Genomic DNA, 14760 nt, shown 5'->3' on the forward strand with positions numbered 1-14760 from the left:
ATCAAACTCACAGAAATCCTGCCTCTTCTCCATGACATTGCATCATTTTTCTGAGTTTCAGAAAGAGGCCAGAGTTGTGAAAACCCTGTTGTGTGGCCGTGGAACAAAGAAAAACCTGATGTGTGGCCTGCTGCTAAATTGATTTGGCGATATATCGTGCTTTTCGGGTGCCCGATAAAATATCGACCTTCCAGTTGATTTGAAAAAAACTTTATTTTTTCTTTACCTAAAACAATGAGGGGAAAGGAGGGCTACCACTACACTGCCACTCTGATAGATCATGGTGCGCAGTTTGATCTATCAGTGGTTGACTGTGGTTGTGGCAGTCAAAGTGGCAAAGTGGAAGACGTGGACTGATCCAAACTCCAAGCAACATGGATTCTGATTAACAGTTACAGCACTTGTTTATCTATAGGTTTAATTTTGATAACTGGGAAAAATATCACAATATATAGTGAGCCAGTGCTTACTGTGGGAAATATATACTTCAAATGACTAATTATACATTTCAAATTAGTGTTACTGCTACAGTATTAACTCTGAGCTGAAATGTATTATACAGTCATATCCACTTAATTAGAAAATGGTTTAATATACCTGTAGGTCATTTTTATCAGATAGAAAAAAAACAGCCTTTAAATCCTCAGATAAAAAAAAAATTATGAACTCCACATTTTCTATAAAAATAACTTTTTTAATTGGGTTGATACAATATTGTCAAAGTTAAAAGATTTGTTTTTGTTGCGCCCTCTGCTCCGATATCTTGGGAGAGGTACGTGGTTGCTTTTGAGTTAAAATGAATAATGGAGATTCTGCTGACGTCTTTACTCACTTTAACTTTATTCAAAAGAACACCAAAACCTTTCTGCGCAAGCGCAAAACACAGTTCTCTGCTGGACAGAAGCAATCGATCTACAAACCATCGAACTCTTAAGAAATTGTAAATAGTGTGTACATAGTATGAATACTCTTAGTACTGTATTACCACTACTTTTTAACAATCATAACAAAATAATAATTATGAAATATGAATTATTTTTAACTCTTGTTTTTACTGTAATATCAGTCTTTTAAACCTGTGTATTTTAATTTGTATAAGGATAACTTTTAAAATATTTTAATAATTTTAACCTGTCACATACTCCCCCTCAAAAATAGATGTTGTCCCCAACATCAGGACCATAACACACAAACTACTGACCTCAGTTGTGCAAATTCAAGTGCATAGTCAACTCATTGAAAAACAGGGTTTACAGACTGGAACTCTTTTCATACATTCGTTTTGAGTAAGAACTCAGTCAGTCTCAAGCGGCCATTTCACAGTTAACTGCATATTTGTCCTCTGCATATTGTGAGAAGCAAAAACAGATTATTGGCAGTGACAGTCCTTCCTCCCATTTCTTTCCCTGTAAACACAGTCTTAGATAGGAGTCGATCAGAAGTTGATTCAGGCAACATCAGTAAACAAAATAGCCAACATTACATCAACATTGCAACAACAATGCATCAACATTGTCCATAAGACTCATGAAAGTAGTAAGGATGAACACTGTTTACCCAAGGCAAAACCTGTCCTGTATAAAAAGGTAAAGTTTGAATGTTATAGCAAGACGGAGTACCCAGTAAATCATAAGTGAATACTTTTGGTTTCCTAGACGCACGTTTGGGTCTCAGATTCACATCACCATCAAGATCACTGTCGTGGGGAGGGGGAGGTGGAGAGGGGGGAGAAAGGCTCACCTCTGTCGGCACATTCTCTACCTGACCAATGTTATCCTCAGGTAGCTGGTCAGCTTCTGCCACGTCAGGCTCAGTCACCTGCAGCACCTCCTCAGGACAGCTGTCCTGGCAGGTTGATCTTGTGGACCTCTTAGGCTGTGGCGAATGAGAGCGAGTGCTCAGGTGTCTCGGCACAGAATAATACCCGTCCTCCTCATCATCATCCTCTTCCGAGTAGACCTGTGATGTCTGAGCTGGGCTTGCACTGGACCTGTTCTTGGACTGAGGCTGCAAAGAAGTCTCTAAGGGCAAATGGTCACATGAGAGCAGGAGATTACGATGTAAAGTTCTGGATCTGCCCTTGCCCCTCTCAGGTTTCAGTTCATAAACAGGAATGTCCTTGCTCACTTGACGAACCACTGTGTGTACAACATCCTCCCAGTGGTTTCTCAGTTTGCCTGGACCCCCACGTGGAGTCAAGTTCCTGACTAAGACACGGTCACCGGGCAGCAGAGCAGAATACCTCATTTTACTATCATAATGTCTCTTGCCCCGAACAGCAGCTTTGCTTGCATTCTCCCGAGTGATCTCATAAGCATCTGTCATACCTTGTTTCCACCTCTGCATGTAGGTCTGATGATTACTGTCACCCTGATCTCCACCTGGAGATAAACTGAACAACATGTCCACTGGTAATCGTGGTGACCGTCCGTAAAGCAGGTAAAAAGGGGAAAATCCTGTCACTTCACTTTTAGTAGCGTTATAGGCATAGATAAGTTTGTTTAGTGAGCTCTTCCAGTTACTCTTCTGTTTCTCAGTGAGTGTTTTTAACATCTGGATCAAAGTCCGGTTAAACCTCTCTACTTGCCCATTTCCTTGTGGGTGGTATGGACTGGTTCTTGAGCCTGCAACCCCACAGTACTCTTTCAGCTGGGCAAAAAGTTGGTTCTCAAATTCACCACCTTGATCGTGGGGAAGTCTCTGGGGAAAGCCAAACTTTAAAGCATAGTCGTTAAAGATTTTTTCTGCTGCTGTTTTACCAGACTTGTTAGTGGTGGCATAAGCCTGAGCAAAACGTGTAAAATGGTCAACAATAACAAGTACATACTCATAGCCACCCTTACATTTGTCCAAGTGTAAAAAGTCAACAGAGACAAGTTCAAAGGGCTGAGTAGTAACTATGTTTGTGAGCGGGGCTCTTGTCTCATGGCTTGGTCTCTTGTTTTTAAGACACACACACTTCCTCATTACATAGTCCTCTATTTCTTTTTGCATGAAGGGCCAGTAAAAACGGTCCCGTACCAGAGACATAGTCCTTTCCACACCATGGTGGCCCATTTCGTCATGCAGTTCTTTTAAGACTGTGGGCCTGTGCTTCTCAGGTAACACCAGTTGCTTCCTGATTTTCGTTTGTCGGTATAAAACACCTCTTTCATTAAACTGTAACTTGTCCCATTCTCTAATAAGACATACAACTTGTGGACACAGCTGTTTCAGTTCTGAACCAGCAGGTTTTGACTCTGCCAGTTTATATTGTATAATTTGTCCAATAACAGGATCAGTCTCTTGGTCTAATTTGATCTGTCCTACAGTAAATGGAGCTATCGGCATGCTCACTGACACTGTAGCACACTTGGCCGAAATACCCATAGACCAGGCTGCACTAGACTCGTCCTGATGGTCAACCGCCTGTGTCGCTGCACTCACCACATCATATGACATTTCCTCTGAGCATTCTTCCATATAGGTCTCCATGTTTAAGGGCATCCTAGACAGACTGTCTGCATCTATGTTCTCTCTACCAGGGCGGTACTTCACAGTAAAATGGAAATCAGCAAGTTCTGCAACCCACCTACACCCTGTTGCGTTCAATTTTGCTGTAGACAGAACATAAGTAAGCGGATTGTTATCGCTAAACACAGTAAAAAATGGTGCATAGTACAAGTAATCACGGAACTTGTCTGTAATTGCCCATTTAAGAGCCAGAAATTCTAACTTGCCTGAGTGTAAGTTGTAGTTTTTCTCGGCTGTGGTTAGAGTTCTGGAGCCATATGCTATTACACGGAGTTTGCCGTTTTGCCTTTGATACAATACAGCTCCTAATCCCTGGTTAGAGGCATCTGTATGTAAGACAAAGGGCTGTGTAAAGTCTGGAAACCCAAGAACAGGAGGCTGAACTAAACAGTCTATCAACTGTTCTAAGACTGACTGGTGCACATCACTCCACTGAATAGGAGTACTTGAGGGCACACTGTTATTCTGTCTCATTGTCCCTTTTCTTGTATATTGTTGAGCTTCTGGTTTTGAAGGCACTTTGAGCAAGTCATACAGGGGACTAGCAATACGAGATAAATCTTTGATGTATTGCCTATAGTAGCTTAATAGTCCTAGTATCGCTCTGAGCTCACCAACAGTACCTGGCTGCTTGTTCTTCAGGGACCGTACTGCTGCTGTATCCGCCGGGTCCATTTTGCTTCCCTCAGCAGAAACCATCCTGCCAAGGTACCTCACCTCCGGTTTGAAAATCTCACATTTTCGTGGTTTGAGTTTTATTCCATTGTCTCTGAGGCGTCGCAGTACTGTTCTCACATCATCAACGTGGTCCTCAAAAGTTCTGCTGAACACAAGAACATCGTCTAGATAGGGAACACATATCTCGTCTCGCAGTCCATCCAGGCATTGCTCCATACACCGCTGGAACGCAGCTGGCGCATTCATGAGGCCGAAAGGAATTCTAATCCATTCGTAAAGGCCCCAGGCCCCGATGACAGCTGTTTATACAGTTCAGTGGCTCCTCTCTCCTGATAGTGAGACCTCAGGATCCTCCGCAAGGCAGGGAGTGTAAGGTCACCTTTGCCTTCCAGGTAACTTCTTAACTGCAGACCTGGTGTGATGGCTCTAATTACTGCATCAACTATTTCATCTTCATGGTAGCCTTTATTTAGTCCACTTTCAATCTGCCTGGCCAAACTACTAAATGTAAGCTTGTCTTTCTGTCCAGGCTCTCCTATTTGACCTGATATTTTAAAGTCTTTGCGCCAAATGGAGCAATCTGGGGGGGGCTGAAGCTTTTTTCAGCAACGGTGTGCTTTGTAGGCTCAGTTTCTCACTCATTAGCTGATGTATAGCTTCCTCTTTGGCTTGAAGCGTGGTCCGTAATGCATCTACCTCTTTTTGCAGGACATCTCTCTCTTGAGCTTCACCTACTGGCTCTAGCTCTGTCAGTTTTGCATTTTCGATCAAATCCTTAATACTGAGTAAGTGAGACAATCCCTCATCTTCTAGCTCAGCTAACTCAATCTTCTCAATATGCTCTATAACAAGTGTGATTAACTGGCCTCGGGTTTTGTCTGCAAGTTGCTCTTTTCTGAGTCCAGATATTTGTAGTCCATTGCATATTGTCAGCAATTGTTTAATATTCAGCTCATATAAAGCACCTTTAACTTCTAACTGCACGTTCTCCAGCTCTGATTCCATTTTCATCAGATAAAAGGCATAACACAGTTCACGGTGAGCTTCTGTTAAACTTTGTGGAACAATGGTGCCCTCTAGTGGTGGTCGTGCGCACTACAGATACAACCTGTTGCACATGTTGACAGAGCCACGGTGAACGTCGGCGGTGCCTCGTGCTGCCGGTGCCGGGTTTAATGGCGGATATTCGGCTCGAGTTTCCACTTACAGGTGGTGGATTTTTCTCTGACCAAACATCCCAGCGGTGCCTCCAAAATGTTGCGCCCTCTGCTCCGATATCTTGGGAGAGGTACGTGGTTGCTTTTGAGTTAAAATGAATAATGGAGATTCTGCTGACGTCTTTACTCACTTTAACTTTATTCAAAAGAACACCAAAACCTTTCTGCGCAAGCGCAAAACACAGTTCTCTGCTGGACAGAAGCAATCGATCTACAAACCATCGAACTCTTAAGAAATTGTAAATAGTGTGTACATAGTATGAATACTCTTAGTACTGTATTACCACTACTTTTTAACAATCATAACAAAATAATAATTATGAAATATGAATTATTTTTAACTCTTGTTTTTACTGTAATATCAGTCTTTTAAACCTGTGTATTTTAATTTGTATAAGGATAACTTTTAAAATATTTTAATAATTTTAACCTGTCACATTTTCATTGGCTGAAAGTGGAAATTAATTAACAGAGAAATAGTTAAACTCAGATCATTTAAAGAGAAATATTTTCCCAATATCCAACATTGGGACTTTTTCATATCCTGAGATTACCTCATTTAAAATCACACACTCTGACAAATACACATCAATATGGTGGCACATTAAAGGTAGGTTTCAGAATATTTAGTACTTACCATAGAGGATGTTGATGAGGGATATAGGCATGACCAGGATGCCTACAAGCATGTCTGCTACAGCCAGTGATCTCAGAAAGAAGTTGGTGGCATTTTGAAGCTTCTTCTCCAGAGACACAGCCAGAATGACCAGAATGTTTCCCCCAATCGTCAGTGCGATGATAACCAGGATCAGCAGAGCTGGCCAGTTTTTCTTTTTGATCATGGTTGTGGTGACCGACTCCTGAGTTGTTGTATTGTCCAAACCAAAATCCAAACTCATTGCTGCTGCATTGGCACCGCCAATGCCTCCTATTCCCCATGGCAGGGTTTGGTTAAAGTCTAGTGGGTTGTTGCTTGGCCAACCTATTTGACCCCCGACCTCGAGGGAGGAGGTGGTTGTGCCAAAACCACCGAGTAGAGTCCTCCCTGGGTCACCCATTCCTTAGAAGAATAGTCACCTCTTCAAACACTGGAGGTTTCCGGACTCCTGATTTAACTCTGCCTGTTAACTATCAATGCACAAAGCATTGAGAGGGATTATCCTTAATGAGTTTTAATATTGATCAGCAGAACATTCAAGGGCAGGGCAACTTCACAGATAGGGGGAGAGGAATGGAAGAAATTTGGTTTTCAATCATACTACTGCAAACAGTCTTAAGTTGTAGTTTGGGGGTTAAACCTCTCATTTCCTGCCAAAATACCATTGACAAAGAGATCTCAACTTAGACAGCAACCCAAGCTGTCCCAAGTTGTTTATTGATATCGAGCCACATCTCCTGCCTGATAGAACATAGAATTGAAGTGTTTCTAATTTAGAGCTGGAAATTGGATCACTCATATCCATGGCTTGCTGCCCACAGCCCTCTGCACCCACCCAATCAGTGCCGGTTTGTTTGCCAAAAGGTACGGATCTCTTCGAGTATCTGCTAGGTTCCACTCAAGGTGTTTTTCTTTTTTTTCACTGGGCTTCCACCATCTGTTAGATCAGAATTGATGATCAGCCTGAGCTGTGGAGAGAAGAAATGGAAAGAAAAGAAAGTCTGATTATTTTAACTGCCTTATCCTTCTTCCCGCTCTCCCCTGTGCTGGTTTATTTTACAATCTGTTGGTTCAATTCCTTCATTTCTTTCACGCTACTTCTGCATTTACATTCCCTTAATCACCAACTGCACCTTTGATGCATCCATCAACCCTCCCACTCAGTACTTCTATCTTTCCTCTCAAGATCCCTGTAGCAATTTCTCCTGAACCACACTAATTTATCACATTGTCCACAGTAATAAGAGGTTTGGGCAACTGTGTGTGTAACCACTAGCATTGAAACTAATGGAGACAAGCTGGAAGGAAAAGCTTAGATGTTTACACCCTCATGTTCACAATTGTGTTAAAGAGCAACCTGTCCTCCAAATTTACCTTTACTCCTCAGTAAACGGTTATTTAGCACCTTACAAACCTCTTCCAGGACAGGCCGAGAAGCCTGCATGTAGGTGCGTGGGTGTTGACGTGTGTGTGTGTGTGTGTGCACACATATGTCTTCGCTTGTAACAGGAAGAAAATCTTGACAGACTGTGGAAACTGCCGAGATGTGTTTTATGATGCGTAGGCATGGAGAGTGAATGGTTGACAGTGATTGCTTGAGTTTTTGTATGGCTCAGAGTGTGTTTTAAGGAGCCAACATGTTTGCAGATGGCCCTAGGCCCTTATGAGACCGTTCAGCAGGCAGTGGGTTTGTGGAACTGCAAGATTAAGAAGCCAAGTGTGACCATATGGTATTTACTCATTGATTCACACAACATACTTTTCACCATGGGGATATTTGTACTTTTCAATTAATGTAAGTGTTGTCATTTCCATTTGTTGTTTGGGAAAATGAGAGCGTATACGAATTAACATCTCAGCAAGAATGTGTGAAATAAAATAATAAATTCAAACCATTACTGCTTGTGATTACAAATACACTGTGCAAACCTAGGGGTGTTATTTATAACAAGTCTTTATTTCCTAATGAAAAAAGCTCAGTTTGCTTTCTTTAATGAATATCTGGAAGGTTGAAAGGATTAATTGAAGACTGTTTGAGTCGATTATCCCAATTTTTTTTTTTTCTAAGCACATCATAAATGTATTGATCTACATGTTTAAAACGTACCCTAACATTTATGATTCCATTGTGGTTCTGGAAATTAATGTAGGTTTCAATATTTCGGTGTTTCAGGACGTTTTTGGGTGTGACTAAAGGGGCAGCCTCTTGTCGATACTCGGCTGCCTTTAGCATAGGTCGGTCCCCTTCTGGGCCAGCAGTATAAAAGCAAGGCCACTTATGCATTGCTGCTAACTGAGCACCTATTTTAACAGCTTTTCTGGCCCACCCGCATTTTATTATTTTTTTTTCAAAAAAGCAGCTGGTGGCAAATCTAGTAACTTTTTCCTGTCTTGTTGAAGAGTTTGGTACCCCCAGGTCAATATATGTCACAATTGTTTTTAATTATTCAAATTCAGATGGATGATTGATAAAACAAAATTTATGCGGTGCAACAAACTAATAATACTCGTTTATTTCTACTTTAACCAATCTTTAATATCGGTACACATTGGAAGACACATTATTAATCTTTCTCACTGTTGATTTCAGATCACACTAAACTTTTCCTGTTTTGCTTTAAGCCCTTAAATATTCAGTCAAAGTTGGGTTTAAAAATATTTTCATATTTCTGGCATGTTCATTCTGAATGAAAGAAATGAAAATATTTTAGACTGGCCCATCCAGAGTCCCACTCTGACTCTTACAGAAAATCTACGGATGGAGCTGAAAATGTTGTAGTTTCAAGATGGCCATCTAAAATCCAAGACTTTCAGCATTTCTGAGATGAATATAGAGTAAATTTTGTTCAATTATTGTTGCAAGCAAAGAACACGTTTATGAATAGACATTTGAAAAAAAAAATGAAAAAAATACAAAACTTCTTAATTATTTTTTCCCGTTTGCATTTCATTTTTCTAAATATATTTTAAGTAAGTTTTACTTTAAATAAGTTTTAATAAATAATTTTTACTTTTTACATTTTTCTTTATCAGATTGACTTTTATGAATTTACGTTATTACAAATACTTAGTGGGAAGGACCTTCCTGTGGAGTGATGAGGGAAGACAAAAATCTATTGGGCTGCATAGTCAAGATAAGCAACATTTATATTGGTCAATGTAAGCAATAAAAGGGAGCGTTTGTAATGGGTCGAAACGAAAAGAATGTGATCTATATAATGATTTGTTAAAAGAATGAAATTCATAAAACTGAATCTAAAAAAGAAAATAAAAAAATAACATTTGAAACTATACAACCTATTCTCATTATGAGTGCGTATGAAATCGTATGAAAAGTTATGCACCGTAATTTCGTACGTTTTGGACGTTTTTTTCGTTGTATGCGCATGCGCATCTGACGCACCATTAAAGAATATAGAATATAAATTACAATTAGCCCTAACCCTGAAACTAACTCTAACCCTAAGATATAAAACAGCAAGCAATAAGTGATGATCGCACTGTTTCCCATTTTTACGTCCGTCCGCGGATCTGCTTTTTTTTTCAGCGCATGCGCACTGATTTTTTGAGGAAAAACATCCAAAACGTACGAAATAGTGTGCATAACTTTTCGTACGATTTCATACGCACTGATAATGAGAATATGTTGAACTATAACATTTGTGAAAGCCAAATAAGGAAGTAAACTAGATAAAAATGAAAAAAAGAAATACATCAAAAACAAGAATACAAAAAAATCTGAAAAAAAAGTAAATTTACTGTTTTTTCAATACGAAGTTTTACAAACTTTCTTTACATTATTGTCTGCTTGCAAAGATAATGGACTACAATTACTCCCGAGATTAATTTATTAACAAAAATCACACAAACAGCTGATTAGTAATAACCAAAATAGGCTACTTGGTCTAATTACACAAAACATTTTTGTTTAGAATTCAGAATTCAGGAATTTAGTTTTTTTTATTTTGCAGCTTAAACACAGCTGTTTTGAGAAACATGCTGATGATTACACATTAAAATGAAACGATATATAACAAGGCTGAATCTCTTAGACCTGGTGCATTAACATTTTTTTATTAATTTGGAATAAAAACATCTGAGCGGGTGTATTATTGGAATGTAATCTTTAAGCCATTTCTTTCAAATGAATTGATTTTCCGCACCAAAAACCACAGGGCAGCATAAGGATAAGATTAGGGTAATGCTTTTAATGAGGCTAGTCTGTTCCAAATAAAAATAAACCATTTGGATGAATAATAGTTTAAATAGCATAAGAGGTTTTAGTAAGAAATCTAGTAGCAACACTAGACTCAAAGCTATTGAAATAGGTTTAAAACAATCACTTTTCTAAGAAAGGTGCATAACAGACAGCCTGCCTGCTATCTTCCCCCTCTGAGCAAAGTCATCAGCATTGTTCAAGGAAAACTAAACAGCACTGCAGGCAAACCCTTTAACTGGTCTGATAAAGCAGCAATATATCACAGAGAAGTTGAAAGGAGCAGGATGAAGAGGAAAGCATACGAGGAAGAGAAAAGGAATCTACTGGGGGGGGAAATGAAAATAACTTGGAGTAAAAAATACAAATAATATAATAAAGATTCTGAGTCACCAGATATGTAACCATTTATTTAAACCTGCAGGATAGTAAGTTGTTGTTCAGCCAGTTTTTCTCTGTTTACATTTAATCATTTAGCTTTTGCTTTTAACCTGGCATGAAAACCGAGAGTTCATTAGCTTACAACCAAGGATTAGAAGCAGCCTGTGGAGAGAATAATTGTATGCCTATGCTAACCTCTTGCATCCTCTGTAGATCATAATTGATGTTGTGACAGCACAAGGCATTCTAACCGACTTCCTGGAGGGAACCACACAGATCCAGCTAGAGAATCATAAAGGATCGTGGCACCAAAGCCTCAGAAAGGCACAGATGTCACTGCTGTCTCGTTGCACTTCACCGCGGGGACAAATTACCGCTGCACTAATCTGCTCTGAGAGATAAGGAAGTGGAGGGCGGCTAGGATATTGGCTTTTTTTTTTTGAGAGAAAACAAGTTTAAACACATTTGAGATTTGCTATTTTGGTAATATATCTTTGAAAAATTATTACAAATTAAAAATAGTTTTTTCTTATAGCAAACATTTGACTTTTTTATATGTTAACAAAGTTTAGCATAAAAGTGAGATTGTTAAAGAAGTCTCTTTTTAGCTTTCACTTAAATGTTACTCAGCTTTAAATAACAGAAATTCAACTCTGACGATATGGAACCCAGTCAAATATTTAGGGTATTTTTTTCTGCAGTATAAAATTATGACAACTGATTACTGTACATAACTGTACAGTGTGAGGTTGCTGTAGAATACCTTACTTTACTTACAGTTTCATTTTAAGTGGTTTCTGGATTCTAATGGCCTGATGGTAGCCCTTTATAAAAACACTGTGTTCAATGTTGATTTTAGGTCCGAGACAATTATCGGATCAATCATAATTATTTCACTCTTTGTAATCGATTAATTGTTAGCTGGAATGCCTGTGGCTAACAGAGGAACATAATTAGAGCAGTAATTATACCAAAATTGTAAAAGAATATATAAATATTTAAAATTAAAATTAAAAAACCTTATTCATCTGCCAATATGCTCTATCCAGAACTCCTCAAGTGTAAACATGTTATTATCACCTGGTTCAAATTCTGTGAGGAATCTTCTTTTAAAGGTACACTATGCAACCGGTGTTGATTTTCCAGCGAGGCTTCCCCCAGAGGGCGAAAGTAAAAGTGCACTGTCGTAAATATGCTCAGCTGTTCTCCTGGTTTCTCCGTCAAGCCAGGCGCGGTTGTTTTGAGTTTAGCAGACAGGCGAACGCAATAAATCACCATATCTCTGCGGTAAGTGACTATTTTGTTCCAATTTTCGAGTTTGAAAATTTAGCATGTTTTTATACATCATTTGTTATGCATGTGTCTAAATAACAAAGATTGTAGTTAGCCAAGTTCTCACCGTAAAGCAAGACCGACGAGACTTCTGAGCCTGTGGGTGCGGGCCGAGGGCTCCTGCAATTGCAAGTACGGTATTTCCCCTGCAGACCACCAGGGCGGCCGAGAAAACCTTTTTTCGACCTGAAATGACTCATTTAATCATCCAAAACGTTATGGAACACATTAATTAACTGAAAAATGTTGCATAGTGTGCCTTTAAGGAACCTTTTGCTATCCCATTATTAATAAAAAGAAATAGTAGCTAGATAAATCGATCAAATTAATAGTTAATTGCAGCCCTAGTTGACTGCATCATTATCATGGGAGTTGAAATACTAGATTTGGTTCCTGTTCTGTCAAATCAGTAATCTTAAATGATGCACAACTTTAGGGACGGAAAGAAAGTGTGGTACAGAAGTATATGAGTGGGGATTCTACTTATTACAAGTTCGCTTTAAGTTTAAGACAATAAAGAATACTTGCAATTGTAAATCTTAGTTTGGATTGCAATTCTATAGCTGATTAACAAAAAACAAATTCAGTAAGAAAGAACGAGGGTGAATAGAGATAAATATCTAGAGAGTAGTCTCTCCTCGCTATCTGAAATCTGCTCACTCACTTCTTCTCTCCCACTGATCGATGTGCTTGCCCTTTTCCGCCTATTTCTGTTACCACCAGAATTGAGTCTTTGCGACATAACATCCGTGTCTCACTTCCTCCCGTGATGTATCAATCCCCGTGGCATCTGTCACTCCACACATCAGCAGAAAGGTATCACCACCCTCCATCCGCCTGCAGAAGAGGACGAGAGGGGAGAGGGAGGTAAGAGAAAAAACAAAGAGATGTTGACTTTTGTGAAACATTCCAGATCAAACCTGAGGTAAAAGTGACTGAAAACCTCCTGGAACTACAATGACTCCTACATACACCCACACACAGAGTAACAGCAGCACTACGGATTGATGCTCCTCTGTACTTTCATCCTGCAGGATCACAGCATCGCAGAATAAATACCACAGACAACACATGGTTAGATTAGAGGATTTTGATGTACTTGCAGCAAAACAAAACCCCAAAGGTATAAGCTAGAAGAGAAGCAAAATAATTCAGAGAAATCACTGAGAAATTTCTACAAACAAAACATGACCAAAAATGCTTACATATAAATAACTTTACCTAATAACTATTCGACTTAGGTTGTCAATTCTATTGTCATTTTTTTTTTTACTTGTTACACTGGAGGTATGTGGAAGAAATTATGCATGTCATTTCTTAGAGACCACCTGGAAGCTGCCTAGATAACAACCCGAGGGGGAAACATTGTTAAAGAAGTTTATGAGAGATGCTGACATGTGAACTAACTTTTTTGTTTCTGAAAGGCAATCTGTTAAAAGCAGATGGTAGACCACACTGAAAAAAAACCCCAACATGTCTTACATGGCAAACTTGCTCAGCTTTAGAATATGAAAAAGTTGTATCTTTTTTTTTGTTGAGTTTTTATGGCACTAGTGGCTCATTCTTTCAACAGTAGGCTGACAGGAAGGGGGTGTTTGGTATGAGACAGGGGGAGGGCCATGCAGCAAAGGACCACAGGTCAGATTCAAACCCGGGTCGGCCTTGTCGAGGATTAAGGCCTCCTTACATGGGTCGCGCACGCTAACCACTGCTCCACCTGCTCGCCCCTTGAAAAAGTTGGATCTTTTATAGTAAAGAAATAACATGTATGAAATGTTGCTTTAGGGCAATATCAGCAAAAAAAATTATGCTCCTAATAAAAACAGGTGCATTGAAAAGTGGATTAATCTAAGAAATTGAATTAAAAAAGGAACCCAATATCATATATGGTTCTGCATGAAGAACATTGTAGTTCAAGCATTTGTTTTAATTAATTCTCATATTGATAGGCATTACAGAAAATCTAGAGATAACACTGTTAGGTCTTACTTAAAAGTACTTTATGATGTGTCGTATATGTATTTGCACTTGTTTGGAGCATCCTTTGCATAAATCAATGTGCAGTTTAGACATTTGTTGGTGGAGAGGAGTTGCTTTAATAGCCTCCTCTAGTCAGTCTTCACATTAAATGGTAAATAGTAGATGGCGTGTGCTCATGTAGCACTTTTACCAAGTCAGGAGACTTGACCAAAGTGCTTTACACTACAATCAGTCATTCACTCTTTCACACATTGATGCTAGCAAGCTACACTGTATCCCTAGCTGCCCTGGGACTTGCTGACACCCATCAGTAGGCAATGCAGGTAAACTGTCTTGCCCATGGATACATCAACATTGAAAGCCAGAGAATCCTCATGTTGCCTTACAAGCTGCTTCCTCTGATGAACAAACTCCTACCTCCAGCGCCACTGTCGCTGATTAATTCACAGTTTCTTCAGGTGACCTGTACACATTGTCAGCCATTCATGTCAAGGCAAATTGAAACATCTATCTGAGAGTCTTTGTTGATTCTCTGGACTCACTATTCAGTAACCTGTAGTTAAAGCACTAATGTTTTTAAGCACATGGAGGCGAATACTCTGAAGCGGACTTCACCTTCAATGCAAAATAATGACCCACCAGTCTCTTTTGGGTCACTATTGTCTATTGTTTGGTGTTAATTACTTACTTGGCCAGAGACATTCAATGAGACTGCTCATTGAATGTCTCTGGGATGAGCTTTAAAATTACAATGTGTAATTTTCAGCTATAATTATTGATCAGAC

General features: G+C 39.3%; 1 protein-coding gene and 1 long non-coding RNA gene across 2 annotated transcripts in view; both read right to left on the reverse strand.

The window, feature by feature from the left end:
- Positions 1 to 6673, reverse strand: part of htr2cl1 (5-hydroxytryptamine (serotonin) receptor 2C, G protein-coupled-like 1) — a 48129-nt gene extending 41456 nt beyond the window's left edge. Inside the window, exon 1 of the mRNA XM_038302096.1 lies at positions 6046 to 6673. Coding sequence (XP_038158024.1) covers positions 6046 to 6466 — 421 coding nt within the window. The 5' untranslated portion in view covers positions 6467 to 6673. The remainder of the gene's footprint in view (positions 1 to 6045) is intronic.
- Positions 6674 to 6978: 305 nt separating this feature from the next.
- Positions 6979 to 12828, reverse strand: LOC119794495. Its single transcript, XR_005282224.1, has 2 exons — positions 12660 to 12828; positions 6979 to 7034 (listed from the first exon to the last, which is right to left on the reverse strand). It is a non-coding gene; the product is annotated as an uncharacterized LOC119794495 (long non-coding RNA).
- Positions 12829 to 14760: the final 1932 nt, after the last annotated feature.

This window comes from Cyprinodon tularosa, unplaced genomic scaffold, assembly GCF_016077235.1.
Source record: "Cyprinodon tularosa strain WSP-4 unplaced genomic scaffold, ASM1607723v1 ctg482, whole genome shotgun sequence".
Taxonomy (NCBI): Eukaryota; Metazoa; Chordata; class Actinopteri; order Cyprinodontiformes; family Cyprinodontidae; genus Cyprinodon; species Cyprinodon tularosa.